The 19,748-nt window shown below is 32.4% G+C and overlaps 1 protein-coding gene across 1 annotated transcript in view; it reads right to left on the bottom strand.

Annotated features, from left to right (window-relative positions):
- Positions 1–19,748, bottom strand: part of PEX7 (peroxisomal biogenesis factor 7) — an 84,480-nt gene that overhangs the window by 33,824 nt on the left and 30,908 nt on the right. The window contains exons 6-7 of the mRNA XM_051997833.1: positions 3,963–4,069; positions 471–584 (exon numbers count right to left, since the gene is read on the bottom strand). Coding sequence (XP_051853793.1) covers positions 471–584; positions 3,963–4,069 — 221 coding nt within the window. The remainder of the gene's footprint in view (positions 1–470; positions 585–3,962; positions 4,070–19,748) is intronic.

Below are 19,748 nucleotides of genomic sequence, written 5' to 3'. Positions count from 1 at the left end.
CTTTGCCTACCTTGTATCATACATATCATACATTTATCTGCCTTCTTAAGAGTACTCTGGGGGCAACTAGGGGGCGCAGTGGATAGAATACTAGCCCTGAAGTCAGGAAGATCTGAATTCAAATTTGACCTCAGACACTTAACATTTCCTAGCTGTGTGACCCTGGGCAAGTCACTTAACCTCAATTGCCTCAGCCAAAAAAAAAAAAAAAAAAAAAAAAAAAGAGTATTCTGAACATATTTTAACCTCTCTTTAATGAGACAACTGTAAATAGCTTTTCCAACTAACTATATAGTCTTCAAGAACAATAATATAATTTTTAAATATTAAGGAGAATTAAAAGCAGCCAAAACTTGAATTCAAATATGTAGTCAGGCATTTACAAAGTATTTTAATTTTAAAATATAGCTAGATAGATAGTCTATCTACAAATATATATATGAAAGAAATGTAAAAGTCACATGACTTACTTTCACTCTTCTAATAGCATAGGCATGACCAAGAAGTTCAAATATTGGTTGACGTATGTTTCTTAAGTCCCAGCCTCTTAAGCTACAGTCAACTGCACCTGTTACCAGCAAATTCTAAAAATAATTAGGGAGGGAAAACACAATTAAAATTAATTTAACTTTAACATGAAAAATAAAAAAGTCTCTTCTTATTGCTGACAAAAAAAAAAAACATGTAATAAATTTGAGAATTTTGGCATAAGAAATGGAAACATAAGACTCATCCACTTAGTTTATCGCAGTCTAATACCAGCATCTATCTACTACAGAATTCAGAAGAGCAACAATCCTTTCCCAATTTGATTTTGGTATTATAGAAATTCATTTATAGTGACAGATGTTTTCATTGTAGTCTGCAAAGTAAACATCTTTATTCAGATAAAGTTTTGCTATCAAACAAAAACTTCATTTTTTATCCACTTTTCCTCATTCATTTACAAAATTATGATAAACAATGTTTTTATTCCTTTAATGAACAATAATGAATCTAAAAGTGAATGGGAAAAAATATTATTTGCATATTTAGCAAAGTTCAATAGGCAAACTGTGTAAATACACACACACCTAATCACAAATCCACATATATTTGGAATTGAGCATCCTCAGATTTGATTCATAAAATTGCCTGAAGTTTTTCATGAATCACAAGTGTGAGTGTTTATATATGTGACTTTGTGTATATATACATGTGTACAATACTATCTTAAAAAAGAATTTTTAATTTATAGACTAAAATAAGCATTTCCATAATACAGTATAAGATTGCACATGAAATTGCACATAATAATTATATTATTCCTTTTAACTTGCTGTTCCTTTTAAATACATAATACAATTATTGTGTAAATTTTTTCTCCTTTTTTACTTCCTTCTCATTCCTACTCTAGAGATATAGATGCAAATAAGAGTCTTCATTTATTCTCTATCACAAAACAAGATTGCTGTTACCATATACAACATTCTCTTGGTTCTACACATTTCACTCTTCATTATTTCATGAAAGCCTATCCATGTTTTTCTAAGATTATCAAGCTCATTATTTTTTACAGCACAGTAATATTCCATTACACTACAACTTATTCAGTCATTTTCCAATTGATGTGCATCCCCTCAATATTCAGTTCTTTGCCACTACAAAGAAAGCTGCTACAAATTTTTATAACATATAGGTTCTTTCCCCTAATCATCTATGGAAACAGAACTAGTAGTAGTATTGCTTGGGATAATTCCAGCTTGCTCTTCAAAATGGTTGGATCAGTTTACAATTCTATCAACAATAAGTGTGTCCCAATTTTTTCCACATGTCCTCCAACATCTGTCACTTTCCCATCAATCATTTTAGTCAATCAGATAGATGTAAAATGATACCTCAAGGTTGTTTTAATTTGCATTTGATTAACATGATTTAGAGAATTTTTTCATATGACTAGAAATTTTTTTGATTTCTTTTAAAAGTATGGAACTTTGTTGAAATAATAAAACATGACAACGAGAATTTTTTAATGGGTTATAAAATGAAAAATAAGCACCTAAAAAACAAATTACAAATGAAACAGTCTGAATGGCAAAGTAGAAAAGATTCAAAGTAGTAAATAATATAAATTTGGAAGCCCAGAAGGAAGAAAATGCAATAAATTTAATTAAATTAAACAGACATTTATTAAATACCTACTTTGTACAAAACACCAAACTAGGCAAAAGCAGAATAGGGGAGAAAACAATTACAAGATCTAGATCCTAATAGGGGTTAGAATCTAATATGAAGTCATAACAGTTTCACAAATAATTATAGAACAAACACAATGCTATTAATTTCATAATAGGATGCAAAGTACTAATCAAAGTCCAGCAGGAGAAATGTTATTTGCAGACTGGAGAGGGAAAGGATGCCACTGAAATTATAAAGTCATTCAACCAAAATAATTCTATACAGTTAAACTTTTAAACATTTATCTGTTTTTCATTCTATATGTTGCTCTGTGCTCTTAAATTCTATTAATGCTAATTCAGGTCACACATGAGTATCAATTGGAAACCAGAAGGATTAAATTTAACCTTAATGTCCATGGATCTCCATACCAAAGATGAAATAAAATTGACCTGAAAGGCAAATAACTTATTTAGTGATGAGATCCTGGTTAGTTAGGTTTGGAGCAGAGAAAGACTGAAGTACTGATAAGATTATAGTTCTTTCTAAGGCAAGCAGGGAAGGGTACCAATGGGATCAGCTCAGTCGTAAGTAAGCCTTTTGTTCAAGTGAAGGTCTTTAAAAATCCTTCCTTACTGTATCCAATAACACAACAACAAATTATGATTTCAAATCCCCAAGTTAAATTTCTCCTATAAATCTGTTCTACTTCTTTTATCTCATGGTACCCTTTGTCCTAGTTATAGCTCACCTTTAGAATGAAAAAATCTTTTTTAGAGTTAGCCCACCAGCAATGGGGTATATAATTCCCTTCCCTTGATTCCCTTTAGGGTTAGTCTACTAAACTTTACTAGGATTTTAGCCCGCCAGTCAATGACATTATTTTTACTTCATGGTATAGTCCTTTACTCCTGGTTAATTGTGAGTTCCAAGGAACTTGTCTTTTCAACTATTAATTGACAAAACCCCTTTTCTTGCTAATTATAATATTCTTTCTACTGTTCTCCCGAATCTATTTCATCTTTACCACTCCTGATGTCTATTTTACCTCTTCATTTTGTCGTAACCTCTTCTCATAAATAAAGGTACCTTTTGGCTAAGAGATCACCACTGTGAATTCTTCACATGTGCTCTATACTTTGCACCTCATATTTCAAACTAGGAATTGCTACTCAATCTCATTTGTGGGCTGTGGAAAGTCAGACACAAAAATACTATTAGAAAAGCTATGAATTAATTGGTCCAAAAAATTCTGCAAAGAAATTTGTAATTACACTAAGAAAGTAGCTAAAATTCCACATTCTTTGACCTGAGATTCCAGTTAGACATAGATCACAAGGTTAAAAATTCAAACAAAATTCTCATGCCTCCCAAATATTTATATTAGTATTTTTACAGTAGCAAAGAACTCAACATACAAAAAATATACAATAATGTAAATGAAATTGACATCTATACCACCACCACCAAAACCTAGAATGTTGTATTATTAATGCAACCAAATTTGGCCTCAGATAATAAAATATATTTTCCTCTTTTTACAGAGGTGGGAAGACTGTGGGTTCAGAATGTTGCATATACTGTCAGATGCAGTTGATGTGTTAATTTTGTTGAGCTGCCTTTTTCAATATTCACTCTCTTTTTCATTTTTTTAAAAAAGGAATAGCATTTTTAGATAGGTGAGGGGGAAGTATAGATTCATATATGAAGGCAGCAAAAATACAAAAAACATTGATAAATATTATTTTTTAAAAATAAAGGCTGATCTACTAGGAAAAGATCACACCGTGTAGTATATTATATACCTCATTATATTTGCACCAATCACAGCTCAAAATTTCTGCTTGATGAGCTGGAATCACAATTTTGACTCCTGATGTCTTCACATCCCAAACTCTTAAAGTCTGATCCCCTGGGAAAAAGAAAAATAATTAATTACTTTTCATTACAATAAAGGCTCAGCACTCAGTTAAGTATCAAGGACTCAAATGGATACTCATCAACATTTGTCAATGATGATCATTTCAAACCTAAACATCTTGATTTACCCTTATTGTTTTTTTTTTTTTCTCTTCACTGAATTATCTCCTTAATACATAAAAATAAATGAACCTAAATGGTTTTAGATCTATTAAGGGCAAGAAAATCAAATCAGAATTAAGTCAAACAGAATAATGATTGAATCTATAAAGAGAAGTTTTTCCCCCGGGGAAATACAAAAGGCATTGAGAATCTCCATATTTCATCCCCAAGTCTGGACTGTGCAAATCTTTGAACAACAAAAGGATGCCATTTTTCTGAGAAATAAAAGCTTCTAGATGATCTTCCTCATCAGGACAGATAAAAGCTGTCCATCTAAAACAGGAATAATCTCTTAGGTATTCTAAACATCTTTTTAAGTGCCAGCAAAAGCAAATTTCCTTTGGCGATGCACCTTTTTTTTTTCCTTAGAAAAAGTGAAGTTACAAAATTTTAACGCCAATGATTCAACGTATCTACAAAGATTTTTTAAGGTTAATTTGGCTCACCTGTAGGAAGATAGTTTGCTAACTGTCATCAGGACAGAAAGAAGGAATCTGGCTTTTAACATAAGCTTACAGTTCTATAGTGCTTCATTTCAAAACATCAAATCCATTATCTCCCTTGATTCTCACAATAATTCTTTAAGGTAAGTAGTATATAAATGTTCTTTGATTTACAGAAGAGGAAACTAAAGCTCAGAGAAGTTACAAGTTACACAGTTAGGAAGCAGTATAGTCTAAACAGGATCTTTTACCACAGTGTTTCGAAAGTTTTTAATAAATATTTCATTCATTCATTCACAACAAATCCAATGCTTTTCCCACAATGACCACTCACATAAGTATTCGTATTCCTTAGGTCCCCAATATTAATATATTTAACATTTAATAGGAACATAATTAAGCAATGTATTCTTGCTGATTCCTGAGCTAATTACACAAGAAAAACTTGTTACTTTTGATTCAAATTTTGATGAAAACATCAAAGGATATGATAATACACACACACACACACACACACACACACATGTGTGTGTGTGTGTGTGTGTGTGTATTTCTACTACAAGCCTAAATACCAGGCAATACACACAAAATTATTAAAAGTTATTCTCATCCTCATAAGTAATATAAGAACCACACAATCAATGCTAGGCAAAGCTATCAGGAGCAACATTTATAATGTGAAGGATTAATCATTTGAAAAGATAAATGAGAACGACATTGCTAAGGACAGAATGCTTAGAACATGGTATAGTTTTAAATTAAGTTTAGCTAATTGTGTGGTTTAAACAGTTCAAAAGTTGCAACCACAAAACTATATGTCTGGAGCTAAATGAAGGCACAATCTCAATGCTGTCATTATATACATTAAAAGAAAAAGTTGGCATAAGTAGACTTTTAAAATGCAGTTGTTTCAGCAACTTGAAAATTTTTCCATCTATATTTTTGATCATATGCTTTTAAACAGGAGGGCAGCAAAACAGTATAAAGGTCATGCAATAAGTATATCACAAGAAGGAATTTAGCTGAAAAGCACTCAAAAACCAAATCTCAATAAAACATATACTACATAGAATAAGGATTTTTTTTCTTCTTACTATAGATGTTAAAGTAATGAAATCTAAATAATTAGTCAAAGCAATAAAGTCTCTAATTTGGATTGCTTTTTTTTTTAAGACTCATTTTAAAAATCAGTGTAGCATTATTTCAAAAGAAAACAGTATTTGTAGTCCAGCCAACAAAACTTTAACCTATTCAATACTTTTCTTAATACTTGGTCTCTATAATTCTGTCCCCCTTTCTTATTATGTGTATAAGGATATGATTTTGATTCTTAGCATTTTGTAATTGCAAATGCTACTCTTTTTCACAAGTTGTGCAAATTAAGTAAAAGTACTTGGTATAGAATATACACATGCATATACATTCTTTATACCTATCTACATTAATAAGTAAGGTCTTCTCTTTTGTTGGCATTTCTGTATCCTGGAGATTTATTTCTCATCTCCAGAAAGAATCTGAGTTAGCATTTAATAAAGAAGAATTCTGAAAGGAAAAAATTATAAGCATCTCTATATATTTTTTGATTTTTCACTTGTTAATTTTCCCTGAATTTTTTTTTTTCACTTTTGAAATCAGGAAAAAAGGAGGGGGTGGGGAAAAGTCTATTCTTTGTATATTTAATTTTGCAGAGAAATGTCCATCTGGGCAAAAAGCCCCATAGTAGTTGATATCAGGTTCTTATTCTATGCTCCCTCTGTTTGCTAGTCTATGGTAAATCAGACAACATCTAGTTACCCATTCTCATTCCTCATTCTCAAACAATTACTAAACTCAAAGATGGTACAGCATATATCTGGAATCAGAGGTAGCAGATAACACCTTGTTAACTTACCAATCACCATTCTGGAACTTTTAAAGTTCTCTTAACATATGCCAAAAATAGGACTTTTCCTAAACAAAAAAAAATACATCCCATCCAATGGGAGGCTTCATTTGGTTGTACAAAATATCCTTTAATTAATCCATCCAGACAAACAAATCTTGTATATTAGTTTACTTAAACCCCCTCTACTGTAGATACTATTAGTGCATAATTATTACTCATTTGGAGCGTCTTTTACAGCCACATGAAGCGATTGAAATAGGTAAGAGAAACTGATCAAGTCTCCCTATTTTTAAATTCTTCAAACTCAAGAAGCCATTAATCCAATTACTACTGTAAGAAACTTTAATATTGTAATGATCTGTTATATCAACATATAATTATTAAATAAACTAACATTTAAAATAGCAAGCCATAACATGTACATATAAGCATACATTTTTAGAAACAGATTTGCTCAAAAGTGGAAAATTTTTTTTATCTTGAAACTAATAGGATCAGAGATTTACAGCTGGAAGGCAATTTTTGTATCAGAGAGTCCAATCGTTCTTTTCTATAAACAAAAAAACACTGAAGCACATGCGTTTTCTCTCACTATCCATTCCATTACAAGCCTCTGAATTAATGCTTGACTGAAAAAAACCCACAAATAGTTACCAAGAGAAGACATCCTTGAGATTCGCAGGAAAGATCTGTTTTTGCTCGAGGGCGGGGACGGTTTTAGATCAGGCGCAGGCTGAGGGCAGCGGCAGTGAGAGCACGGGAGCAGACCGGAGAGGGGGTGGGGTGTGATCGCAGCCGTATCTGCGGGGAGAGCTTTGCTACAGGATTGGATATTTTGCCCTGGCAGCAAGTCAGCAGCCCAGCAGAGAAGCTAAAAACACGGGGTCGGAGAGGACGGGGGGGGGGGGGAGGAAGGGGAAGGAGGGGGGTGGTGGTGAAATAAACAACCCAGAACAGCTGGAGTCTCTCGGGACCTGGCCACCCCTCACCCCCGCCCCCCCCCCCCCCCCCACAGTGTCTCAGCACCCTCTCAGAGTTTCAAAGCGCAGGTGTAGCACAGTCCTGCTAGTGCCTTGCTGCTGCCCCCGCAGTCTGTAGAGGAAGCTCGGTAACACCACCCAGCCCCTCCCCCAAAAAAGCAGTCTCCATTTAGGGTTTTTTTCATTTTTTTCTTTGCTAGTTTGTCTTTCATTCTTCTCTGACAAAATGAGCAAAAAATTGAAAAGGACCTTAATCCTTGACAGCTTCTGTATGGATAGAGAGCAGACTCTAAACCCTGAGGAGACTAAAAACAGACAGTCCCCAGGTGAATCCCCAAAGAAGGAGATCATCTGTTCCTCAGCACAGATGAACCTCATAGAAGTAATTAAAAAGGCTCTCACAAGGGAGCTAGAAGAAAAATGGGAAAAGGAGAGGGAGGCTTGGCAAGAGAGTCTGGAGAAGTCATCCCACTCATTTAAAGAAAGAGTGGATAAAGAAATCAAATCCTTGAAAAATAGGATTAGTGAACAGGAAACAGAAAACAGCTCTCTAAAAAACAAAATTGGCAAAATGGAAAAAAATTCCATAGAACAAAAGAACTCAATGGGACAATTAGAAAAAGATATTAAAAAAGTGAGTGAAGAAAATACTTCATTGAAAATCAGAATTGAACAAATGGAATTGAATGACTCGAGGAGACAAGAAGAATCAGTCAAGCAAATCCAAAAAAATCAAACAATAGAAAAGAATGTGAAATACCTTCTTGGGAAAACAACAGACCAGGAAAACAGATCCAGGAGAGACAATCTGAGAATCATTGGACTCCCAGAAAAGTATGATGAAAAAAAGAGCCTGGACACTATTTTCCAGGAAATTATCAAAGAGAACTGCCCAGAAGTCATAGAAATAGAGGGTAAAATAGACACTGAAAGAATTCATCGATCACCTACTGAAAGGGATCCTAAAATCAAAACACCAAGAAATATAGTGGCCAAATGCCAGAACCCTCAGACGAAGGAAAAAATACTGCAAGCGGCTAGAAAAACCCACTTCAAGTATCGAGGAGCCACAATAAGGATCACCCAGGATCTAGCAGCATCCACATTAAAGGATCGAAGGGCCTGGAATATGATATTCCGAAAGGCTAAGGAACTTGGTATGCAACCAAAAATAACTTACCCAGCCAGAATGAGCATCTTTTTCCAGGGAAGAAGATGGACATTCAACGAAGTAAGCGAATTTCACTTATTTTTGATGAAAAAGCCAGAACTTAACAAAAAGTTTGATCTATAAATATAGAACTCAAGAGAAATCTAAAAAGGTAAAAAAAAATCTTGGGGACTATATTTCTGCTATAAAGATGTATAAAGAATACATGTATACCTTGTTCTAGAAACTAGATGTGGAAAGGACATTGTACCAGAAAAAGGGTAAAGTGGGGGTACTACATCTCACGAAGAGGCAAAGGAAACCTATTATATCTGAGAGAAAGAATGGAGGGGGATGAATATAGTGGGTATCTTACTGCCTTCAGAATTGGCTTTAAGAGAAAAATTTTAGACATATTCAATTTATGGTGAAATTTCTCCCATCTCATTGAAAAGTGAGAAGGGAAAAGTGAAAAGGGAAGGAATAAGGTAAGCAGAAGGGAATATGGAAACTGGGAGGGAAAGGGGTAAGATAGGGGGAGCAACTCTAAGGCGGGGGGAGAGATACTAAAAAGGGAGGGCTGTGAGAAGCAAGTGTTGCTCACAAGTTTAATACTGGGAAGGGGGGGAGGGGGAAAGAAGGGAGAAAAGCATAAACAGGAGTTAACAAGATGGCAAGTAATACAGAATTGGTAATTTTAACCATAAATGTGAATGGGGTAAACTCCCCCATAAAGAGGAAGCGGTTAGCAGAATGGATTAAAAGCCAGAATCCTACAATATGTTGTTTACAGGAAACACACCTGAAGTGGGGAGATACATGCAGGATAAAGGTAAAAGGTTGGAGCAAAATCTATTATGCTTCAGGTGAAGTCAAAAAAGCAGGGGTAGCCATCCTGATCTCAGATGAAGCTAAAGCAAAAATTGATGTAATTAAAAGAGATAAGGAAGGGCACTATATCTTGATAAAGAGTAGCATAGATAATAAAGCAATATCAATATTAAGCATATATGCACCAAGTGGTGTACCATCTAAATTCTTAAAAGATTAATTAAGAGAGCTGCAAGAAGAAATAGACAGAAAAACTATAATAGTGGGAGACCTCAACCTTGTACTCTCAGAATTAGATAAATCAAACCACAAAATAAATAAGAAAGAAGTCAAAGAGGTAAATAGAATACTAGAAAAATTAGATATGATAGATCTCTGGAGAAAATGAAATGGAGACAGAAAGGAATACACTTTCTTTTCAGCAGTTCATGGAACCTATACAAAAACTGACTATATATTACGACATAAAAACCTCAAATGCAGTAAGGCAGAAATGAGTAAATGCATCTTTTTCAGACCATGAGTCAATGAAAATTACATTCAACAAAAAGCCAGGGAAAAATAGACCAAAAAATAATTGGAAACTAAATAACCTCATACTAAAGAATGATTGGGTGAAACAGCAAATCATAGACATAATTAATAACTTCACCCAAGAAAACGACAATAATGAGACATCATACCAAAATGTATGGGATTCAGCCAAAGCGGTAATAAGGGAAAATTTCATATCTCTAGAGGCCTATTTGTATAAAATAGAGAAAGAGAAGGTCAATGAATTGGGCTTGCAACTAAAAATGCTAGAAAAGGAACAAATTAAAAACCCCCAGTCAAACACTAAACTTGAAATTCTAAAAATAAAAGGAGAGATCAATAAAATTAAAAGTAAAAAAACTATTGAATTAATTAATAAAACTAAGAGTTGGTTCTATAAAAAAACCAACTAAATAGACAAACCCTTAGTAAATCTGATTAAAAAAAGGAAAGAGGAAAATCAAATTGTTAGTCTTAAAAAGGAAAAGGGAGAACTTGTCACTAATGAAGAGGAAATTAGAGCAATAATTAGGAGTTACTTTGCCCAACTTTATGCCAATAAATTTGACAACTTAAATGAAATGGAAGAATACCTTCAAAAATATAGCTTGCCCAAACTAACAGAGGAAGAAGTAAAAATCCTAAACAGTCCCATCTCAGAAAAAGAAATAGAACAAGCTATTAATCAACTCCCTAAAAAAAAAAATTCCCAGGACCAGATGGATTTACATGTGAATTCTACCAAACATTTAAAGAACAATTAACTTCAATGCTATATAAACTATTTGAAAAAATAGGGATTGAAGGAATCCTACCAAACTCCTTTTACAACACAGACATGGTACTGATACCTAAACCAGGTAGGCTGAAAACAGAGAAAGAAAATTATAGACCAATCTCCCTAATGAATATTGATGATAAAATCTTAAATAAATATTAGCAAAAAAGATTACAGAAAATCATCCCCTGGACAATACACTATGACCAAGTAGGATTTATACCAGGAATGCAGGGCTGGTTCAATATTAGGAAAACTATTAGCATAATCGACTATATCAATTACCAAACAAACAAAAAACATATGATCATCTCAATAGATGCAGAAAAAGCATTTGATAAAATCCAGCATCCATTCCTAATAAAAACACTCGAGAGTATAGGAATAAATGGACTTTTCCTTAAAAAAAAGTCAGAAACATATATTTAAAACCGTCAGTAAGTCTCATATGCAATGGGAAAAAACTGGAACCTTTCCCAGTAAGATCTGAAGTGAAGCAAGGTTGCTCACTATCATCATTATTATTCAATATTGTATTAGAAACACTAGCCTCTGCAATAAGAGTCGAGAAAGAGATTAAAGGAATTAGAGTAGGCAACGAGGAAACCAAACTATTACTCTTTGCAGATGACATGATGGTATACCTAGAGAACCCCAGAGATTCTACTAAAAAGCTATTAGAAATAATTCATAATTTTAGCAAAGTAGCAGGATATAAAATAAATCCCCATAAATCCTCAGCATTTTTATACATCACCAACAAAATCCAACAGCAAGAGATATAAAGAGAAATTCCATTCAAAATAACTGTTGACAGCATAAAATATTTGGGAATCTATCTACTAAAGGAAAGTCAGGAATTATATGAGCAAAATTACATAAAACTTTCCACACAAATAAAGTCAGACTTAAATAATTGGAAAAATATTAAGTGCTCTTGGATAGGCCGAACGAATATGATAAAGATGACAATACTCCCTAAACTAATCTATTTATTTAGTGCTATACCAATCAGACTTCCAAGAAAATATTTTAATGATCTAGAAAAAATTCATATGGAACAATAAAAGGTCAAGAATCTCAAGGGAATTAATGAAAAAAAAATCAAATGAAGGTGGCCTAGCTGTACCTGATCTAAAACTATATTATAAAGCAGCAGTCACCAAAACCATTTGGTATTGGCTAAGAAATAGATTAGTTAATCAGTGGAATAGGTTAGGTTCACAAAACAGAATAGTCAACTATAGCAATCTAGTGTTTGACAAACCCAAAGATCCTAACTTTTGGGATAAGATTTCATTATTTGACATAAACTGCTGGAATAACTAGAAATTAATATGCCAGAAATTAGGCATGGACCCACACTTAACACCGTATACCAAGATAAGATCAAAATGGGTCCATGATTTAGGCATAAAGAATGAAATTATAAATAAACTAGAGGAACATAGGATAGTTTATCTCTCAGACTTGTGGAGAAAGAAGAAATTTGTGACCAAAGATGAACTAGAGACCATTATTGAGCACAAAATAGAAAGTTTAAAATTAAATCAACCTTTGTACAAACAAAACTAATGCAAACAAGATTAGAAGGCAAGCAATAAACTGGGAAAACATCTTCACAGTTAAAGGTTCTGATAAAGGCCTCATTTCCAAAATATATAGAGAATTGACTCTAATTTATAAGAAATCAAGCCATTCTCCAATTAATAAATGGTCAAAGGATATGAACAGACAATTTTCAGATGATGAAATTGAAACTATTACCACTCATTTGAAAGAATGTTCCAAATCACTATTGATCAGAGAAATGCAAATTAAGACAACTCTGAGATACCTCTATACACCTGTCAGATTGGCTAAGATGACAGGAAAAAATAATGATGAATGTTGGAGGGGATGCAGGAAAACTGGGACATTGATGCATTGTTGGTGGAGTTGTGAACGAATTCAACCATTCTGGAGAGCAATCTGGAATTATCTCCAAAAGTTATCAAACTATGCATACCCTTTGATCCAGCAGTGTTACTTCTGGCTTATATCCCAAAGAAATACTAAAGAAGGGAAAGGGACCTGTATGTGCCAAAATGTTTGTGGCAGCCCTTTTTGTGGTGGCTAGAAATTGGAAAATGAATGGATGCCCATCAATTGGAGAATGGATGGGTAAATTGTGGTATATGAATGTTATGAAATATTATTGTTCTGTAAGAAATGACCAGCAGGATGAATACAGAAAGGTTTGGAGAGACTTACATGAACTGATCTAAGTGAAATGAGCAGAACCAGGAGATCATTATATACTTCAACAATGATATTGTATGAAGATGTATTCTGATGGAAGTGGATTTCTTTGACAAAGAGACCTAACTCAGTTTCAATGATGGACACAAGCAGCTACACCCAAAGAAAGAACACTGGGAAATGAATGTAAACTGTTTGCATTTTTGTTTTTCTTCCCAGGTAATTTTTACCTTCTGAATCCAATTCTCCCTGTGCAACAAGAAAACTATTCATTCTGCAGTCATATATTGTATCCAGGATATACTGCAACATATTTAACATATATAGGACTGCTTGCCATCTAGGGGAGGGGGTGGAGGTAGGGAGGGGAAAAATCAGAACAGAAGTGAGTGCAAGGGATAATGTAAAAAATTACCCTGGCATGGGTTCTGTCAATAAAAAGTTATTATGAAATCAATCAATCAACTAGTTAATTAAAAAAAACAGTGCTGTACTCCAAATTTTACTAAAATAACTATTCTACTACTTACTTTTTCCCATTGAGATTTCTCAATAAGGAAAAGACAAAATCCAAACACTGAAACATTCAATTTTTACAAAATATTGGAGCTCTTTCAAAGCTCACATAAAGTAAGCAAATAATATTTTCTCTTCAAAGCACTTAAATGAAGATAAAGGAAGTAGCTCACATTTAGGCAGATGCCTCCTGTCCAATTGCAAACATTTACAGCTTTTCATATCTGTATCATGTCATATACATTAAGTGAATGCATAATTAAATATCATGGAGAGTAGATTGGATTGTATTTGAAAAACTGCACTGTTTTTAATAATACCTAGTTGTTCCTCAACATAAAAACTCATTTTTAACATATATTTTCTTGTGGTAATGGTGTATTTATAAATCTTGAGACACCACAAACTTCAAAGAATTAAATTTGTGTAAATAACACAAAGAACAGAGAGAACTATAGTGGGTGCAAATCAGTGGCAGCATATTTCAAATACAAATAAGAAATTGCAGAAGAAATCATAAAGGAAACATGATTAGAAATCATGTATCAAGAGCAATGGACAGATAGCTCAAGTAATGCACCAGCAGTCACAAAATGTAAAAAGACAAAGAAGGCCTCAAAAACAGTTGGTGGAAATTCTAAAGAAGATCTGTGAATGAATTAATAATCACATAAGATGAGGCTTTGAAAAACCACAACCTAAAATGATAAAAGATATTTAAAAATCCCATATCCAATGAAGCTTTGAAATAAAATTTTACAAGGGAAAACGTCAAATTATATAAATTAGCATGATGCATTTTACATTTCTCTAGTAAAAAAAAACACCAAAAGAATTCTAGAAAATAGAGCAATTTATATCAAGATCAATTCATCAAGTATTTTTGAGTAGCAGTATATCTAGTTTATAATTCAGAATCAACTGAACAAACATTTCCTGTGTTGCCTTTATCTTTAAGGCATTTATACTCTATTGGGGAGAATACATGGGAAAAATGAAGTATGTATATAGAGAATTATACAAACAACACATGCAATCTAATTTCTTAAAGTAACTAAGTAAATGAATATAAAGTACAAATTATGGCATAGTAGGCGCTCTATAATAAGAGTGCATTTATATGTTATGTACAAATTTCATAAATATTTAATGTGTTACTGATAATTATAATAATAACATTAATAATAATAAATGACATTCATATCATGCTTAAGGTCATTAAGGTTGTTGTCAAAGCACTTTAGAACTGGAAAGGACATTAGCTTGAATTCCCTCATTATACATTATCTAAGTTTGTCTTAATAGAGGTAAGTAGGAATCCATATGTGTCTTGGTTTATTGGCAGTTTTGACAGTTCTCATTGACAAAAGCAGTAATAATACTGGCACAATTTTCTAAAGCACTGGGCATGATGCAGCTCTGCAAATACTAGAACACATATAGTTAGCTACTTGGCATTCCTTTTAATGAAATATGAAATGTGGAAACAATTCTGCTTCTCATGTTTAGTAAAATATTCAATTTAAATTTTATTTTCAGTATTAAGTTCAGATTTGTAACATCCATAAATTAGCTTTTTAGTATATAATTATACTGTTACACTTGAAAAAATAAATTATCAATGTTTTGCAGCTAAAAAAAATCATCTTTCATGTGAAGTCTTACTTTATATTTTTAGTATTCAGTAAATTAATATTTTAAACTATTTTTACTAGAGATGACAATCTAGTATATATGCCATAAAATGAGATGGACTCAGGAAGTACTTTACAAAATCATCTACGGATTTGGCAAGCATACATAGAAATTAAAAGCTCTTTTCATTTTCCATGTAATCTGACAGCTTGTAAAATTAGACATCCATTTCAGGGGTTCCCTACATTAGTTGCGCTGGGATAAAACTACAAAAATGTTCTGGCAGTTACAGTACAGACATTCAAGGCTGAAAGCATGTTCACTGGGAATAAAGCAATTGGAAGCACATTCAAAATATGGTATCTTTATTATTACTGTATCCACTCCTTAGCTGCATGTAGAGAGTCCCTTCATATGTCTTCCTAGTGTCAACATTCAAAAAAATGAAATAAACTAGACATAGTACTATTATGTTAAGTCAAAGATGCTCAGTGCATTTCAAAAACATTGGAAATAGATTTTTATAATAACAAGATATGACATTTATATAGATTCCTTAAACTATGGAAAGCACGTTACTTACATTATGTACTTGCATTACATTACTTGATCCTCACAATACTATTCCTAAGTGTAATTTTAGGCCTGGAGAGACTTACATGAACTGATGCTAAGTGAAATGAGAAGAACCCGGAGATCATTATACAAGGCAACAACAAGATTAAATTATCATCAATTCTGATGGGCGTGGCTGTCTTCAATAATAAGATGATTCAAACCAGTTCCAATTGTTCAGTGATGAAGAGAACCATCTACACCCAAAGAGAGGGTTGTAGGAATTGAGTGTGGTTCACAACATAGCATTTTCACTTTTTTTTTGTTGTTGTTTCCTTGCATTTTATTTTGCTTCACTTTTTCTCTTGTATGGCACAATTGTACAAATATGTATGTATATATTGGATTTAACATATTTCTATCATGTTTAACATATATTGGACAACTTGCCATCTAGGAGAGAGGATGAGGGAAAGAGGGGAAAATTGTTACACAGTCTTTTGCAAGGGTTAATGTTGAAGAATTGGCCACATATATGTTTTGAAAAATAAAAAACTTTAATTAAAAAAAAAAAGATAACTCTACTCTGTAAGAGGTTAATGGTCACTGGGATGAAAAGATTCAATTTTATTTATAGTAGATTCTAGTCAATATATTTGGCACCTTATTGTCATCACTGTTGTCCATGTAGAAAAGAGACCTTCTGGCCAAATGGTACAAGGGTTCACTAGACCCTTTTAGTGAACAGAATATTTTCATTTAGGTCATTTCTTTAATCACATTTTCTAGATAGATATCTGGACTTTCATTGTCAGCCAGACATTTATCAAATTTCTATGATAATATAGTGCTCACCCAAATTCTTATCTTATCTTATCAATACTATAGCCTCCCTTGACATCAAAATCAAATGTATTTAAATATATAGTACACTATTTAAAAGGAAGGCTGCTAAAAACAATAATGATTTTTATCAATAGGTAAGAAATGGATAAAAGAAAGTTGAGAACAATTTAGGTACCATTATAGTGGTATTGTGAAATGATCTAAGAAGACTCAATTGGGCCCAAAAAAGTTAATTTAATTGAAATGCCAGATGTTTAAGACATATACTCTCATCTTTTTTCTGAAAAAGAATAAGTTTTAAGTACTAGAATCTGAAATTGTAGGCACATTCATGATATATGAAATTATTTGGAGTCTTCAGTAGCAATAATTGTTTCATGACTCAAAAGATAGTTTTTACTATCATTTCTATATAATTTCAAAGAGATTTCCTTTCTCAATTTTTTTTTAAAACATGAATTCTCTCAGATCTAGAGCTAAGTAATATTTAAGCTCTACTTTACAATATAAAATCCCAAAGGCCTTCTCAAGAACCATATAATTTTGCAGTTCTTTGGTCTTAGATTTTACTTAGCCAATAACTGATCACCAGAAATTTGAATGCAGGCAGTTTTTCTCATCGCTCTACTTTTCCTGACTTTAGTAGTAACAACTTTCCTTTGTTGCTAACTTTCTAGGTCTAACAGGCATGTGCTTTCTTTGGTTTATTTTTTTCACTGCACAGCTGACTTCTTCCCTTTGAATGTTTCATAGGAACATTTAAGTTCAGATTTGGAAAAGACCTCAATAATCATCTGGTTCAATCATACCTAAAAATAATTCCCCTCTACAATATACCTGACAAGCATTTCCAACCTTTACCTGAAGTCCTCAAATGAAAGGAACACATTAGTACCCCAAGGCATCCATTTCTTTTTTTGCAGAGTTGTGATGGTTAGAAAATTTTTTCCCAATCTCAAGCCTAAATTTGCTTTTTTGAAATTTCTAATCATTTCTCCTAGTTCTGGCCTCTTGAACTAAGTAGATCAATATCTACAAGGAAAGAAAAAAGAAAAAAATTATCCTTTCTATATGCAGATCTTCAAAGTGACAAGAAAATCTCTGACTTTGTCTTTAAATTGTTTATTTCCAAACATTGTTTTTTACTATACAATTTACTGGCTATGACTTTCCAAATTACAAAAATCAAGAATGGATCACTTGAATAAAAATACAGGACTCTTTTCTTTGGGTCAGATCTAAATTAGGTTACCAATATTGACCAAGGAATGGATGTTTCACTACTAGGGTTGCTATTCTTCCCCATAAATGAATTCATGAAAATACATTTTTTCTAGTTTCTATAATGGTAAGATATCTATAGCACTATGTTCCATTTTTATATGATGATTTATATCAATTTGAAATATTAACAATGACATATCTGAGATATTCACAATCTGAACAATAATGTCCAAAGGAATAGGATCAAATTAAAAAACAAAAGATATCTGAAAACAGTATATATAAGGAAGAGTTGAAAGAACCAGGGGTATATAATCAGAAGAAAAAATTTAGTGAGGATATGGTAGGATTTTTTTTAACATTTGTATTTAAAGTTGCAATTTGGTTTTCTTTCTTTTTTTTTAAATCAAATTAATCAATGGTTTGTCTATTTTATTGATTTCCCCTCCCCATAAAACCAACTTCTAATTGTATTAGTTCAATGATTTTCTTATGTTCAATGTTATTAATCTCTCCTTTGATTTTTCAGGATTCCCAATTTGATGTTTAATTAAGAATTTATAATTTGTTCTCTTCTGAGTTTTTTTATTTGAATTCCCATTGCTTTTTCTTCATTTTATGGATGTAAGGAATTAGAGATATAAATTTTCCTGTAAATATTCTTTGGCTCTATCCCATAAACTTTGGCATGTTGTTTCAATATCATTTTCTCTAATGAAATTATCAATTATTTCTATGATTTGTTCATTCATACACTTATTTTTTTCTAGGATTAGATTTCAATTCATTTTAAATCTCTCTTTTAATTGCACATTATTGAATATAAATTTTATTACAAAATGACCTGAAAAGTATGCTCTAACAAGGTTTTTACGACATAATATATGGTCAATTTTTGTGTAGATATCATGTCCTGCTGAGATAAAGATATATTTCTTTCTATTCCCATTCAATTTTCTTCAGAGAGCTATCATATCTAATTTTCAATTCACTTCTTTCACTTTCTTCTTCTTTATTTTTTGGTTAGATGTATCTAGTTCTGAGGGGGGGAAATCAAGGTCCTCCATTAATATAGTTTTATTGTCTATTTCCTCTTAAAACACATTCAACTTCTTCAAAAATTTAGATGCTATATCATTTGGTGCATATATGTTTAGTACTGATATAACTTTTGTCTAGGGTACCTTTCAACAAAATATAGTTTCCTTCCTTATCTATTTTAATTAGATCTATTTTTCCTTTTCTTTTGTCTGAAATCATGATTGCTGCCTCTGCTACCTTTGTTTCAGCTGAACCATAATAAACTGCTTCAACTCCTTTCTTTTATCTATCTATCTATATCTATATCTTTGTTTCAAATATGTTTTTGTAAACAACATATTATAGGTTTCTGTTTTTTTAATCCATTCTGCTATCTGCTTCCATTTTATGGATGAGTCTATCCCATTCACATTTATGGTTATATGTTAACTGTCTATTTTCCTCCATGTCATTTCTCCTTTCTTTATCCCCACTCACTATCTTACCCACCAGTTTTTTCCTTCTCACAAGTGTTTTACTTCATATCACTACCTTCCCCACCTCTCTTTTGTCAGTTACTCTCTAACCCTTCTATTACATCCCTTTTTACTTCTTTACAGGGTAAAATAGGTTTCTATATCCAACCAAGTGTGTAAGTTGAACAATTGAACCAATTTTGGTGAAAGGTTTAAGCTTTGCCTGCTACCTTTCCTCTCATCATGCTCTACATTATGATTTTTTTTTTTGTGGGACAGTTTAATCCCACTCAATCTTTCCCCCTCTTCCTTTTTTCCTTCTCACTCTGATAGGGTTTTTAAATAGCTGAAGTTCTATTATATAGAAGAATAATTATATTTTATAGAGCTTTAGA

The sequence above is a fragment of the Antechinus flavipes genome, chromosome 4 (genome assembly GCF_016432865.1).
Source record: "Antechinus flavipes isolate AdamAnt ecotype Samford, QLD, Australia chromosome 4, AdamAnt_v2, whole genome shotgun sequence".
NCBI lineage: Eukaryota > Metazoa > Chordata > Mammalia > Dasyuromorphia > Dasyuridae > Antechinus > Antechinus flavipes.
The sequence above is the reverse complement of the archived record's forward strand: the minus strand, read 5'-3'. Positions and strand labels throughout refer to the sequence as shown.